Below are 12,096 nucleotides of genomic sequence, written 5' to 3' on the forward strand. Positions count from 1 at the left end.
CAGAGGACGATTTGGCTGTTTCTTTTATCTAATATACTGACGTAAATTACAAAAACTTTAATTAATTTTACTTACTTTCGACGATCAATTTATTACAATGTAATTTGTCAGAAGAAAGATGTTAATATAAACAATAATATGCTTTGTTTGATGATTCATGCAGGTTATGAGGGAAGCGAACATTGCAGAGAAAAATTTACATAACACGCTAAGTAAAGTATTTTTTTACTATTTCGCCACCTTCATATCCCGCATAAATTACCAAATATGCATTTTATTGTTCTAATAATTCCTACCGGTATACAATAATTCCTAACGCGGGTTATGTATTTTTTCTGCAATGTCGCTACCTTCATATCCCGAATGAATCACCAAAGAAAGCATTTTATTGTTCAAATAAATTACCTTCTAATACCAAAGTCTGGGGATAAAAAAGAACATATAAAGAAAAAGAAATCATCAATCTGGCTGGCCTAAAATATCAAATGGGAAGTGAGATAAACAAAAAAAGTTTTTCCTTTTACTCTTTTTTATCTGACATTTCGGAATATCGAAAAACAAAAAAAAATATACAAGTCGCCATTGCATTGAAAACTGTAAGAAGTTGTTTCAATAACTTCGAGCTCCTCATAAATGAAAATTTTACAAATAAACTGAAAATTCATTCAGATGTACTTCTTTAAAACAAGCTAATTATTAGAAACTAACTTATTTGGCTTAGGCTCATCACGTTTCTGTTTTCCATTGCCCCAATATTAAAGACACATTTTTAAGAGATTCAAGCACTTTATTGATAATATTATTTACTGGTATATTGCTATTCATGTACAAATAACACCCTTAACAGATTTACAAATAAAGTACCCTGGTATCATCCTGCGGAAATCAGTAACAACATATAAATCCTATAATCTCATAAACAAATGTGCAATAAGATGTTGCAATTCCATATCACAGCTACCACTATTCTTAGACTAATAGTTTACACAGTCACTAGAATACTAACAATAGTCAAATGGCTTCTTTTTCAGCATAAACAAGGAAACATCTTCAAGTTCTGTCACAAGATGGATGAACATAAGTCTGAGTTGGGACGAGTTTTCTCCCCTGTAGACAACAATCTAGCCAATCAGGAGTGAGAAATGGACACTTGACATTGGATTTCAGCCATGCTTCAGCAGTCTGTTAAAAAATGCATTAACTTGTGTTTAAACATTCAAGACAAAAAATGTAATACTCCTATAGACCTTAATAAGCTTGTGCTTATTTTAATCAGAATCGTATATATCAAATAATAACAGTTATTCAGGCTATATTTGTCAATTTTTACCAAGTAAATGAGAATGTGCGTAATATGTGTAATAATGTTTGTGTAAATTTGCTACAGCATCAATTTATCTATATTTACATTCAATGTATATTTCCCCTTATGTTTGCATTGGAAACTTACGACGTTCAATTTTCTATAAAATATACTTTGATAATTCATGCGCGCGGTATTCAATTTGTCTGCATCACTTGGTGTGTTACAGGACCGACAACATCCAAAAATAAAATCATTCAATGCTTAAATGAACATTTCATGAAATTGATATCCCCTACAAAACTTTATGCAATCAATCATTAACTACCCACCTTTTCACATTTAGGATCAGCAATAACATGGGTTACTTTTGAAGAAAACTCTTTGGAAACATCCCCATCATAAGTGGTAAGGTTAAGGTACATGAACATGTATGAATCAAATTAAAAGCAATGACCAATATCTTAAAAAGTTAAAAAATATAAAATGATTAAAAATATATATAACGATATATCGATAATACAGATTAAGTAATACCAGTATATGGTAGCATGATTTCAAAAACTGAAAGGTTCAATATAAAATTTATACAAAATTCACATTGTGGATGCCAATAAAAATGCAACATAGATTTAGTTATCTGTAAACAGTAACGAAGGATATGCAATAATCTGTCTTCTGTACTGTTTCAGCTTATCAGACGGGAAGTTGGAGGGATGTACGTAGATACAGGTACCAGTAAATATGTCCAACAAACTTCTGCTACTGCTGCCATTTATAGAAGTGCTAGTAGATTCTATTCTCTTCTCCTCTGAAAATAAAGATCATTTTCAATTTTTTAAGATTACTGAAATATTTCATCTTTTTTTATTCACTATTTAACTTGGTAGAGTGGTATGTTTCACTGTTAAATAAAGGAAAATTGAGGTGACTGATCAATTTGACTTAGAAATTGAACACTTATTTTTAACAAACTAGGCCCTATCAATAATATCTGAATGTTTTGATTTGTACCATACCAGTAATTCACCTCTTCCTAAAGATTTTTAAAAACCTTATTCTCCTTTCCTTAATATCTAACCACACTTGGTAATTTTATGTCTCCATTAACTTTCAAGTGACTTACTAGAGGTTGTGTCCTGTGCTGCTGTGTCTTCATTCTTCCTCTTTACTCCCTTCTGTCTTCTGGGATAATAATAGCTATAAATATTCATTAAGGAATATTTCCTAAATGATATATTTTATAATGTAAGTATAAATTAAAAAACTTTTTCTTAATATGTTTAAAAACTGTACTCTCACTGTACATCAAAATTCATAGCATTTAGACCAATTCTGAATGAGCACTAGGATAACGATTAATATGGTAAGTTTTAAAAAAAAATTGTAATATGTATATATCATTCTACGTGAACTTAGCATTTCACACAAACAATAGAATAATAACATTACTGTGAATTACATGTTAAAATGAACAGAATAGAATTCCCTCTGCCAGTAAATACATGTAAAATACCCAGGGAATGGTTCAACAAAGTTTTTAATTAAAGGATACATGTATGTGGGGATTCCCCGAGATGACAGGTGCTTCCTAATCAGCCTCTCTGTTCCGTACCAGTTAAACCCGGGAGTGTCATGGCCAATACGTGGCAGATGGACACTTCCTTCAATGTAAATTGTTTTATTTACAGTAATCAATTGAACACAAGCTGACAATTCTTGACTAAGTTAAAAGTCATATATGTGAGTAGCTTAGCAAGGTACCTTTTCGAGCCTTTGCCAATTTGTACACCATCTTTAGCCCTTCGTTTAGAGCCGACAGTTTGATTCCAGACAGGGAGTTGTTCCGCTTGTCTCTGTGCTGGGCAATAAGTAGACAGATCTGGGGGAGATATAAACTCTAATCATTAGAAATTGTGTTCAAACCTCATGATTTAATTTTTTAAAATATAAAAATACAACCATAATATCAATTAAAGTAATATATGATTATGATCATAAGTACATTTGTAATACATTTAAATATATTGAAGAATTATTTAAGTGCAATATTCCAATTGAGGTGTGATGTGTGTGTCATCTTTACCCAATTTTCTACATCTTTTGAGCTGCCTTCATCATCAAATGAAATGAGGTGACAATCCCCGACATTCATGTCTGAAACACAACAACAAAATATTCATCAAACATCAGTTAAGGACAGCCAGTACAGTACCAGTAAAATAAACTCTGTTCATACATATGCATACCTTTCATTTTAGCTGCCAATTCATACTGCTCTTCAACAGCATGACATCGTTTGGATATTGCTGTGAAGACACCACCTTTACCCCACCATCCTGAATCATCTGCAACCGGGAAACATAAGAAGTATCAGCAGTTAACCCGGGACATACGTTTACAGTGTATGTATCAGCAGTTAACCCAGATATACAAGTACAGTGTATGTATCAGCAGTTAACTCGGACATACATTTACAGTGTATGTATCAGCACTTAACCCAGACATACATTTACAGTGTATGTATCAGCAGTTAACACAGATATACATGTACAGTGTATGTATCAGCAGTTAACTCGGACATACATTTACAGTGTATGTATCAGCAGTTAACCCGGACATACATTTACAGTGTATGTATCAGCAGTTAACCAAGACATACATTTACAGTGTATGTATCAGCAGTTAACCCGGACATACAGTTACAGTGTATGTATCAGCAGTTAACCCGGACATACATTTACAGTGTATGTATCAGCAGTTAACCCGGAACATACATTTACAGTGTATGTATCATCAGTTAACACAGATATACATGTACAGTGTATGTATCAGCAGTTAACGCAGACATACATTTATAGTGTATGTATCAGCAGTTAACCCAGACATACATTTACAGTGTATGTATAAGCAGTTAACCCAGACATACATTTATAGTCAGTGTATGTATCATCAGTTAACCCGGAAAAAACATTTACAGTGTATGTATCAGCAGTTAACCTAGACATATATTTACAGTGCATGAATTTTAAATTAAAATTTCCCCGATTGTAGAGATCTGCAGATGTTGAGAAAGATGTCAAAATGTACATAAAATATTATAACATTCAATGTGAATAGGGTTTAGGGGTTTCTTGGCCATTTCATAATATATCCTTATTCTTTAATTAAATCTTAAAAACTTTGTTGAATCTTTACCATATCAAGTGAAATTATATCAATAATCAATGCCAAATTTTTACAAAGATTTTTACAGGGCCAGCATGTCAACTGTTATTGATGAAATGTATTTAGTAAGTTTGAAGGTCATTCCAAGTTTAAATAAACCAATATTTGAACCCCAACTCAAATCTACTGAAATTTAATTTGCTTGACTTGCATGTCCTTCATTTTTTAGGTTACCAGTACCTGCACAGTGGACGATGAGGTTAACACTGGTTTTGGTCTTTACAGGTTGCGTAACATCCCCGCTGACATAATGGATGGCTCGACTAGTTTGTCCCTTATCATCATCCGCCTCATCTTCCAGCCTCAATCCTCCAGTATCTTCATCTTCCTCATCTTCAGATTGCTCATCATCGCTGTCGAACCTCACACAGCTGGAGACATAACTGTTGTCCTTCCACAGCTCCTCACTGATCAATTAAAATAACTTTTCACATATTTGTAAAATTCAAGATAATAACTAGAGCTTTGATTATTTTTAATCAGAAGCAGAATACTCAAAAACTAATAAAACATTTGAAAGAAATTTGCAGAAATAGTCATGTACAAATTCAAGTCATCACTTTATCTGAGAGCTTTGATATATTTGATACAGATTTCTGACTATAACGTACAGTTTTCTTTTCTGTTGCTCAGCTCTCTTCCTGGCTCGCTCCTCTGCCTCTTTGGCTTTTCTTTCTAACGTCTCTTTCCTCTGTTAAAACATTTGATGCTTTATACATGTATTTAGTAACTTCAAAATGGATTTTTTATTACAAGAAACTACACATACTGTAAATTCCTTATATTACCAAGTACTTAATTCCGCAATCCCGCTGGTTTGTATCAAATCGTGAGAATATAAAATCGCGAACGTTGAACTTTTCTCCTTATTTCTTATAGTTTTCAACTCTCAGAAAATAATGGCGAGATTTTAAAATCTGCAAAGGATGCTTCTCGCGATTTTACGCAGTTATTAATTTCTCACGTTTAATTAGGAATTTACAGTATGTGCAACATGTGACACCAGTAGATCTTTGGGGAAAAAAATCACAAATTTAATTTCAACACCTACATTGTAGTCCAAATCAATTCAAATAATAAAAGGCTGTTTTGGATATGTAGGATGCAGACTTGAAAATTTGTCACAGACACTAGAGTCTTCCAATGAAATTTAATTCATTTTGCTTTGAAGTGACAGAGTAAAAACAGTATAGGGGCATTAATGGCTACCTTTTTGTTCCTCTCCTCAATCTCCTCTGGGGTGAGGGGTTTCTTAGTCCTCCTCGAGGTCTCGGGTAGAAGACCTGGGAGCACCACAGACTTTTTCTTCCTCTGGGACCTCTCTCCGGACACCTCTTCCTCCAGGATAAGCTGCTCCACTGAAAAAGAACCACAACTTTCTTTATCAAACAAGAGAGACTTGTATGTTAAGTCCAAAATTGACTTTTTACAAATTCAACTGTCTAGCTATTGACAATTACTATTGATTACCGATAAACGGGACAATATTTATATTTTTTAAGCAGCATTTGTTATGAAAAACACAATTTTTATTTTAAGTAACCATGAAAAAAAAAACAACTAAAAGTATAGCTTGTCATTATAGGGTTTAATTTAAGTACCAGTAACTCAGCAAAATGAGAACACACAACATATGATTTTCTTACTTGACAAAAGGTCATCAAATGCCTTTTTGTCTGCTGCCGATGGTTCCTTGGCATAATCCACTCCCTCAAACTCGTACATACTGGCAGGCCCCTCCTCCAATTCCTCATTATTCTGTCAAGTTAACACGTGCCTTATGTTAATTCAGTTAGAAGCTCATAATTTAGCATTCAATTCATCAATTCTTATTTTGGTCAGTACTTTTTAAATCTGTTCAAATGCAACTTAAAGCATCATTACAATGTTAGGAAAATGGGTTGAGAATTTTAGAATTTTTTCAGTAAGGGTGGGTGGGGTTTATTGATAAAAAAAATTTAAAAAACTTATGCAAATTAAAAAGTTTACTATAAACACAAGTACCTCTTGGTCGTTACTGGTTGAGGCCTCTTCATCCAGCTGCCATTCTCCATTGACCGAGGGACCCAGAATTTTTACAAAGTCTATGTCGGCATCTGTTGAGTCATCATCATTTAACAAGGTGTCGACTCCAAACTTAAGAATGTCTTGCATCTGAAATACATGTAAATGAAAAATGTTGTCCATGCAATTCATGGACCTAGGTATTTGAGTGTATGGGAGGAGTGTTAATGTGCCCTTCACAAGATTTTAAAGAGTCCAGTCATAAAATGCATCACCAATGTAATGGTAAAATGAAGATGCTATCCATTTACATCTATAATAGGAAAATAGGATAATAATGCAAGAACCCCCCTTATACTGTAAAACCTTAACTTTCATTGATTTCTTGGGGTGTATGCTACTCATGAATTTATCTCCCCCTTGCAATGACTGGTAAATAAAGATTCATGTATATTCCTCCAATTACATGTACATATATATAAATACCCAACCCGATTGGAAAATTTTTTCAAGTCGGTTTTTTGATAAGATGCGCCGTACTGTCTCTTTATATATGCATTCTCCAAAACAGGTAATTACTTACGGGGACATGCTTGTCAGTAAACAGAGACTGTTTGTTGAGGCCCAGAGAGAACTCGCCTTCCTCTATCACTTTCTCTGTCAGTTTCAGTTTGTCCTCAGCACGCTTCAGAATTATCTCCTCGACTGTGTTCCTCCCAATCAAACGAATCACCCTCACCGGCCTGTCTCATTAAAATTGTGTCTACAGGTAATTTTTAATGTCGCTCTAATGCACGGCATTGCAAAATTTCAATGTTAAATCTCATCATAAATCAAAATAGTACCATAAACTAACCTTCATTTGTGATTTATTTCATGATTTACCAGTAATGATTTGGCTAACAGCAAATAAATTTCTTGACATAGCCTTTGAAGATTAACTTTACATATACAAAATATATTGAAAGGCTTGTTCGAAGTAAGAAATATTAGGACTAAAACTTTATCGAAGCTCACAAAATTTTACAATTTAAAATTGGTTAGAGTATTATCTTCCAAATTACTCCATATATAAGCTGTCCATCATAATTTTCTGGTACATGTACTGTAAAACTCTAGGTCTTTTCTTATGAAATAATAATTTTCATTTTTTTAAATATATGTTTGAGGGAATATAAGAATCTGGTTGAATGTGAAGATTTTAATATCTGACCTAGTTTGGCCTATTCTGTGGGCCCGAGCGGCCGCCTGAAGGTCATTCTGAGGGTTAAAGTCGCTGTCCACAAAAATGACTGTGTCTGCTGCCACCAGATTCAGACCCTGGCCCCCTGCCTTGGTACTCAGCAGAAACACAAATGTGTCCGAGTTCTTGTTGAAGTTCTGGACGGCTAGAAATCGCTCCTCACCACGGACCGAGCCGTCCAAACGCTCATAGCTATACTCTAAAAGTCATTAATGTTACATCAAATTTATACTGTTATGCATATACATTAGTATTCATAAAAAAATCTCCTTTCAGTGCCCTATCTTTTTGATATTTCCATATGATACTTTAATATTCATCAAACAATAAATAAGCTTTTGAAGATCCTAAGACTTTCAAAGATTTCAATTTTCCTTTCCTAATAATACATTTAATGGTCATTGACAATATCACATCACAATACACTCATACATTTGTTATGCATTTAATACAAACAGACATCTCCAACTAACTCAAAGACGGATAACAGATATATTAGAAAGTAAAGTATAAATACAATTATATGTATAGCATTCAGATACCTATACTCTTTTTTCATTTTTTGTCTGGAAATAGTGTTACATATACCTCTGTATCCTAAGTAATCTTGTAGTATGTCTAACATGTGGGTCATCTGAGAAAACATGAGGACTTTGTGACCGGTGGTCTTTAGGTAGTTCAACAGTCGATCAATCAGAACAAGTTTACCACTGGCCTCCACCAGGTGTTCACCCAGCTCAAACGGTTCAGGTTCAATCCCTGTCACCAAAATAAATCCACAGCATAAAATTTGTATAAAAGAAGGTTTAAATGATTATTACATGTACAAGTGAAGGAAAATTCCAAAATCGCAAATTTTGAATCTTCAGAATAAAATATTTGTGAGATTTAAAGTGCTTTTTGGTGTTTTTTTTTAATCAAAGGATATATACCAATGGACATAACTCTTACAGACCATCAAACAAATAAGGATGATTGACACATTTCCTGAGCTGCATAAGAATGTTCATGAGTGAAGGGGAACTTCCACCTGGTCGATTTGTGTCAAAAACACCTGGAAAACACAGAGAAGCATATGGTTTAGATAGACAACACTATATAAGGCAATTTTCCAATTTGATACTCCAATATTCAGTCTTAATGTTTAAAATGAATAAGACAAGAATTTTAAACACAAAATTCATTTACAAACAGCCTTACTAATATCTTTTGTAAGAATGGCTTTGTAGAGCTTTTTCTGAACTTTAGATATGCCATGGTACATCACAAGATCTGACTTCTTGGGCAAGTCTTTCAGAACGACCTCCTTTGTTCGGCGTAAGAGATATGGTTTGATCAAATCATGCAGTTCAGAGGCACCTGTCAAATAAACACATCACAATTAAACTTGACAATTCAAATTAGGAAAAGACATACAATGACTAATTTCAAGCATGCAATTGATGAAAAAATAAGACCTAATTCACATCTGAAGAAAAAAATTTATAAGGCATTTCTTTCTTTGTAATTCTTGCATTTACAAAGTCACAAATTTTGGATAAATTATTCAAATATTTTAGCAGAAATATATGCTGGTCGTAACTTTTAAATCAATGGGGTCATTAAATTTTTGTGTTTTTGAAAAAGGTAAACAGAAGTTCTGTTAGGACATTCAGGAACAAAGAATATTTCATCAAATGGGTTATAATTCAAGTACGATAAAAATTATTAATCTTTAGTTTACCAAAATGCATTTTTAACAGATTCCATTTATTTTTTTACTTTTTTTTAAATAGAGTGTTATAGTTACATGGTATGTAGTTGCATTATAAAAGCACAATCACCTTTGTTGTTGGTGATGTCTTTGAACTTCCTCACAAACTTTTCCTGTCCGGACAATCGGAACTTCCGCGGAGCCACAAAGCTCAGTAAGGAGTAGAGTTCATCCAGATTGTTCTGTACAGGGGTCCCCGTCAGCAGAATTCTGAAGTCAATATCCCACTAAACACCAAGAGAAACAAAAATGGACATTACTTGCCAGTGATCATGATTTGAAACACTACTGTGGATTTGTTAGAATTTATGGTGGCTCAATTTTTGTGGTATTCATAACAAATTTAAAAGAATTATCTTTCTTACTGAAACTAAAAACTGACACATCCAAAATTACATCAACAGGAATAAGTAAAAAACCCACAATCCATGAAAATTGGCCCCCATGAATTTAAACGATTCCACAGTAATAAACTCAGAAGTTTGGCTCAAAATGTGCTTAAATCTTACTACAATCAACACATAATAAAACATTGAACTAAATGATCAGACCTGTTATTTATGTACAGTTGCAGCATATGAATATACATGTAGGTGGAGGAAAGCAATTCAGATTTCAGACACTATGCATTTTTATACACCAGATTTGCCATTACATTTTGTGCATTTTTGTCAGACTAATAAGATATTTATCCATAATGCCTGAGAATGCACTCCGCACAAACTTAATCTTGCAATTGTCAGTTTACAAACAAGTATTATTGGCACGTCTTTATGTAAAAATGGCAGGAATACAAGTTCTGATATTCATGCAAAAATCTTACATCAGCGAGTGTCCGATATAGCAGGGACTCACAGTTCTTCAGACGATGAGCCTCGTCAACAATCATAGCACCCCACGGTATGGAGGACAAGAAGGCGTCATCCTTCAAGCACAACTACAAAGAAAGGAAAGGACTTCAATTAATTAACATATCATTAAACCAAAAACTGCCATACATTTTTCCAATTTAAAGAAAATTGAAGTGAAACATTCTTACCTCATATGTGGTGAGAAGGATGTGAAAGGGTTCCCTTCCTTTTTTCAGATCATGCTTTATACTGGACGCTAACTCAGCTCGCTTATCCTTGTCTCCAATATAAGTTTGTATCTTAAGGGAAGGGGAAAATCTGAAAGTAGCAGTCATGTTATAGATGGATATCCATGATAAATCCTATCTAGGAACAAATGCAGCAAGACTGGCCATGGGTTTCCGATAGTAAATCTAAGTTTTGACTATAAATTTCCTTATTTGGTACTTAAGAACAATTCTTAAGTATACAGAAATGACCAGATCAAGTCTAGTCAATGGCTCTTCATCGTTGATTGTGGTTCATATTATTCTTTACTTACCTCTTAAACTCCTCCGCCCAATTTTCCAGCACAGACCGTGGACAGACAACCAGGTTTTGATGATTTGCCTTCTTTAAGTATGACAGAAATGCTATTGTCTAGAAGGAAAAAAAATATAATGATTGCATTCAAATGCATGGGAGCAGCTACATGAAAGAATATACATGTAAATAGATCAGATAAGAACACTTAATTATATAGAAATATTTTTAATGGCTTTAAGTTCTTTTCCTGTTTAGCTATAAGTTACATGTTCAGCTATGTCAATTTAAATTGATAATACTGGACATACATTTAAATAGATGAATATAGAAATATTTTTAATGGCTTTAAGTTCTTTTCCTGTTTAGCTATATACGTGTTTTATGTCATATGTCAATTCCATAAACAATACATTAAAATAGGCAGTTGGTCATTGCTTACTGTATATAAGCCCACCTCTCTTATCTCAATGTTGTCAAGGACAATAGGCAAAAGAAGTGTGGGGTAGATAAAGTTTAAGAGTAAAGATATAATTGGAAAGCCGATTCCAAGTCCCCTTGATTCAGCAGGTCACAGACGAAGGTTTCATTTCCTTGTCCATTGACATTAAATATTCATCTCCTTGCAATTCGAATATCAATTTTGATACGATTGTTGTAAATACCTGACAGGTTTTTCCCAAGCCCATTTCATCACCCAGAATAGCTCCATGTCCTTTTTTGGTGCAGTGGATCAGCCAGTTTACTCCTGATAGCTGATACTGTCTCAGGGGCAAGTCTGATTAAAAGATTCATAAATCATACAGTCAGGTAAGAGTTTAAAAAAAATTGACTCAATTTTTTTTCATTTTCTCATTGTACATAAAGCAAATTGACAAATATTTTCTTTCAGAAATATGTACTTTATAATTACATGTTACAATTTAGCCCGGCATGACTGTTTTATAGAACTTAATTTGTCTTAAACATTGTGAAATGCGCGGTACATTAAGTTTATATACTACATATTACATAATATAATTGTTTATTACCTGCCCAGCCATATTTCTTCAATGTATCATTATCTTTAATGTATTTTTCTGTCACACAAACATCGTCTTCGTCGCTGTCACTAATCATGTTGCTTGTTTGGACGCAGACTGGCAATTTTTGTTTACATAGCCCGGGCCAGGAAGGATAACTCCAAACTTAC

At 33.6% G+C, this 12,096-nt stretch overlaps 1 protein-coding gene across 1 annotated transcript; it reads right to left on the reverse strand.

Moving 5' to 3' along the window:
• Window positions 1-1,038: 1,038 nt before the first annotated feature.
• On the reverse strand, window positions 1,039-12,095 carry LOC105339993 (chromodomain-helicase-DNA-binding protein 1-like). Its single transcript, XM_034475780.2, has 24 exons — window positions 11,936-12,095; window positions 11,570-11,682; window positions 10,924-11,021; window positions 10,571-10,700; window positions 10,355-10,468; window positions 9,602-9,758; window positions 8,979-9,137; window positions 8,734-8,832; window positions 8,367-8,537; window positions 7,749-7,977; window positions 7,119-7,278; window positions 6,536-6,685; window positions 6,178-6,289; window positions 5,741-5,889; window positions 5,143-5,222; window positions 4,712-4,938; window positions 3,553-3,651; window positions 3,390-3,460; window positions 3,068-3,185; window positions 2,859-2,967; window positions 2,430-2,503; window positions 1,967-2,114; window positions 1,636-1,708; window positions 1,039-1,182 (listed from the first exon to the last, which is right to left on the reverse strand). Exons 1-24 carry the CDS (start codon window positions 12,021-12,023, stop codon window positions 1,051-1,053), a joined length of 3,060 nt encoding a protein of 1,019 aa, XP_034331671.2. The 5' UTR covers window positions 12,024-12,095; the 3' UTR covers window positions 1,039-1,050.
• Window position 12,096: the final 1 nt, after the last annotated feature.

This window comes from Magallana gigas, chromosome 5 (genome assembly GCF_963853765.1).
Source record: "Magallana gigas chromosome 5, xbMagGiga1.1, whole genome shotgun sequence".
In the NCBI taxonomy this organism is placed as follows: Eukaryota; Metazoa; Mollusca; class Bivalvia; order Ostreida; family Ostreidae; genus Magallana; species Magallana gigas.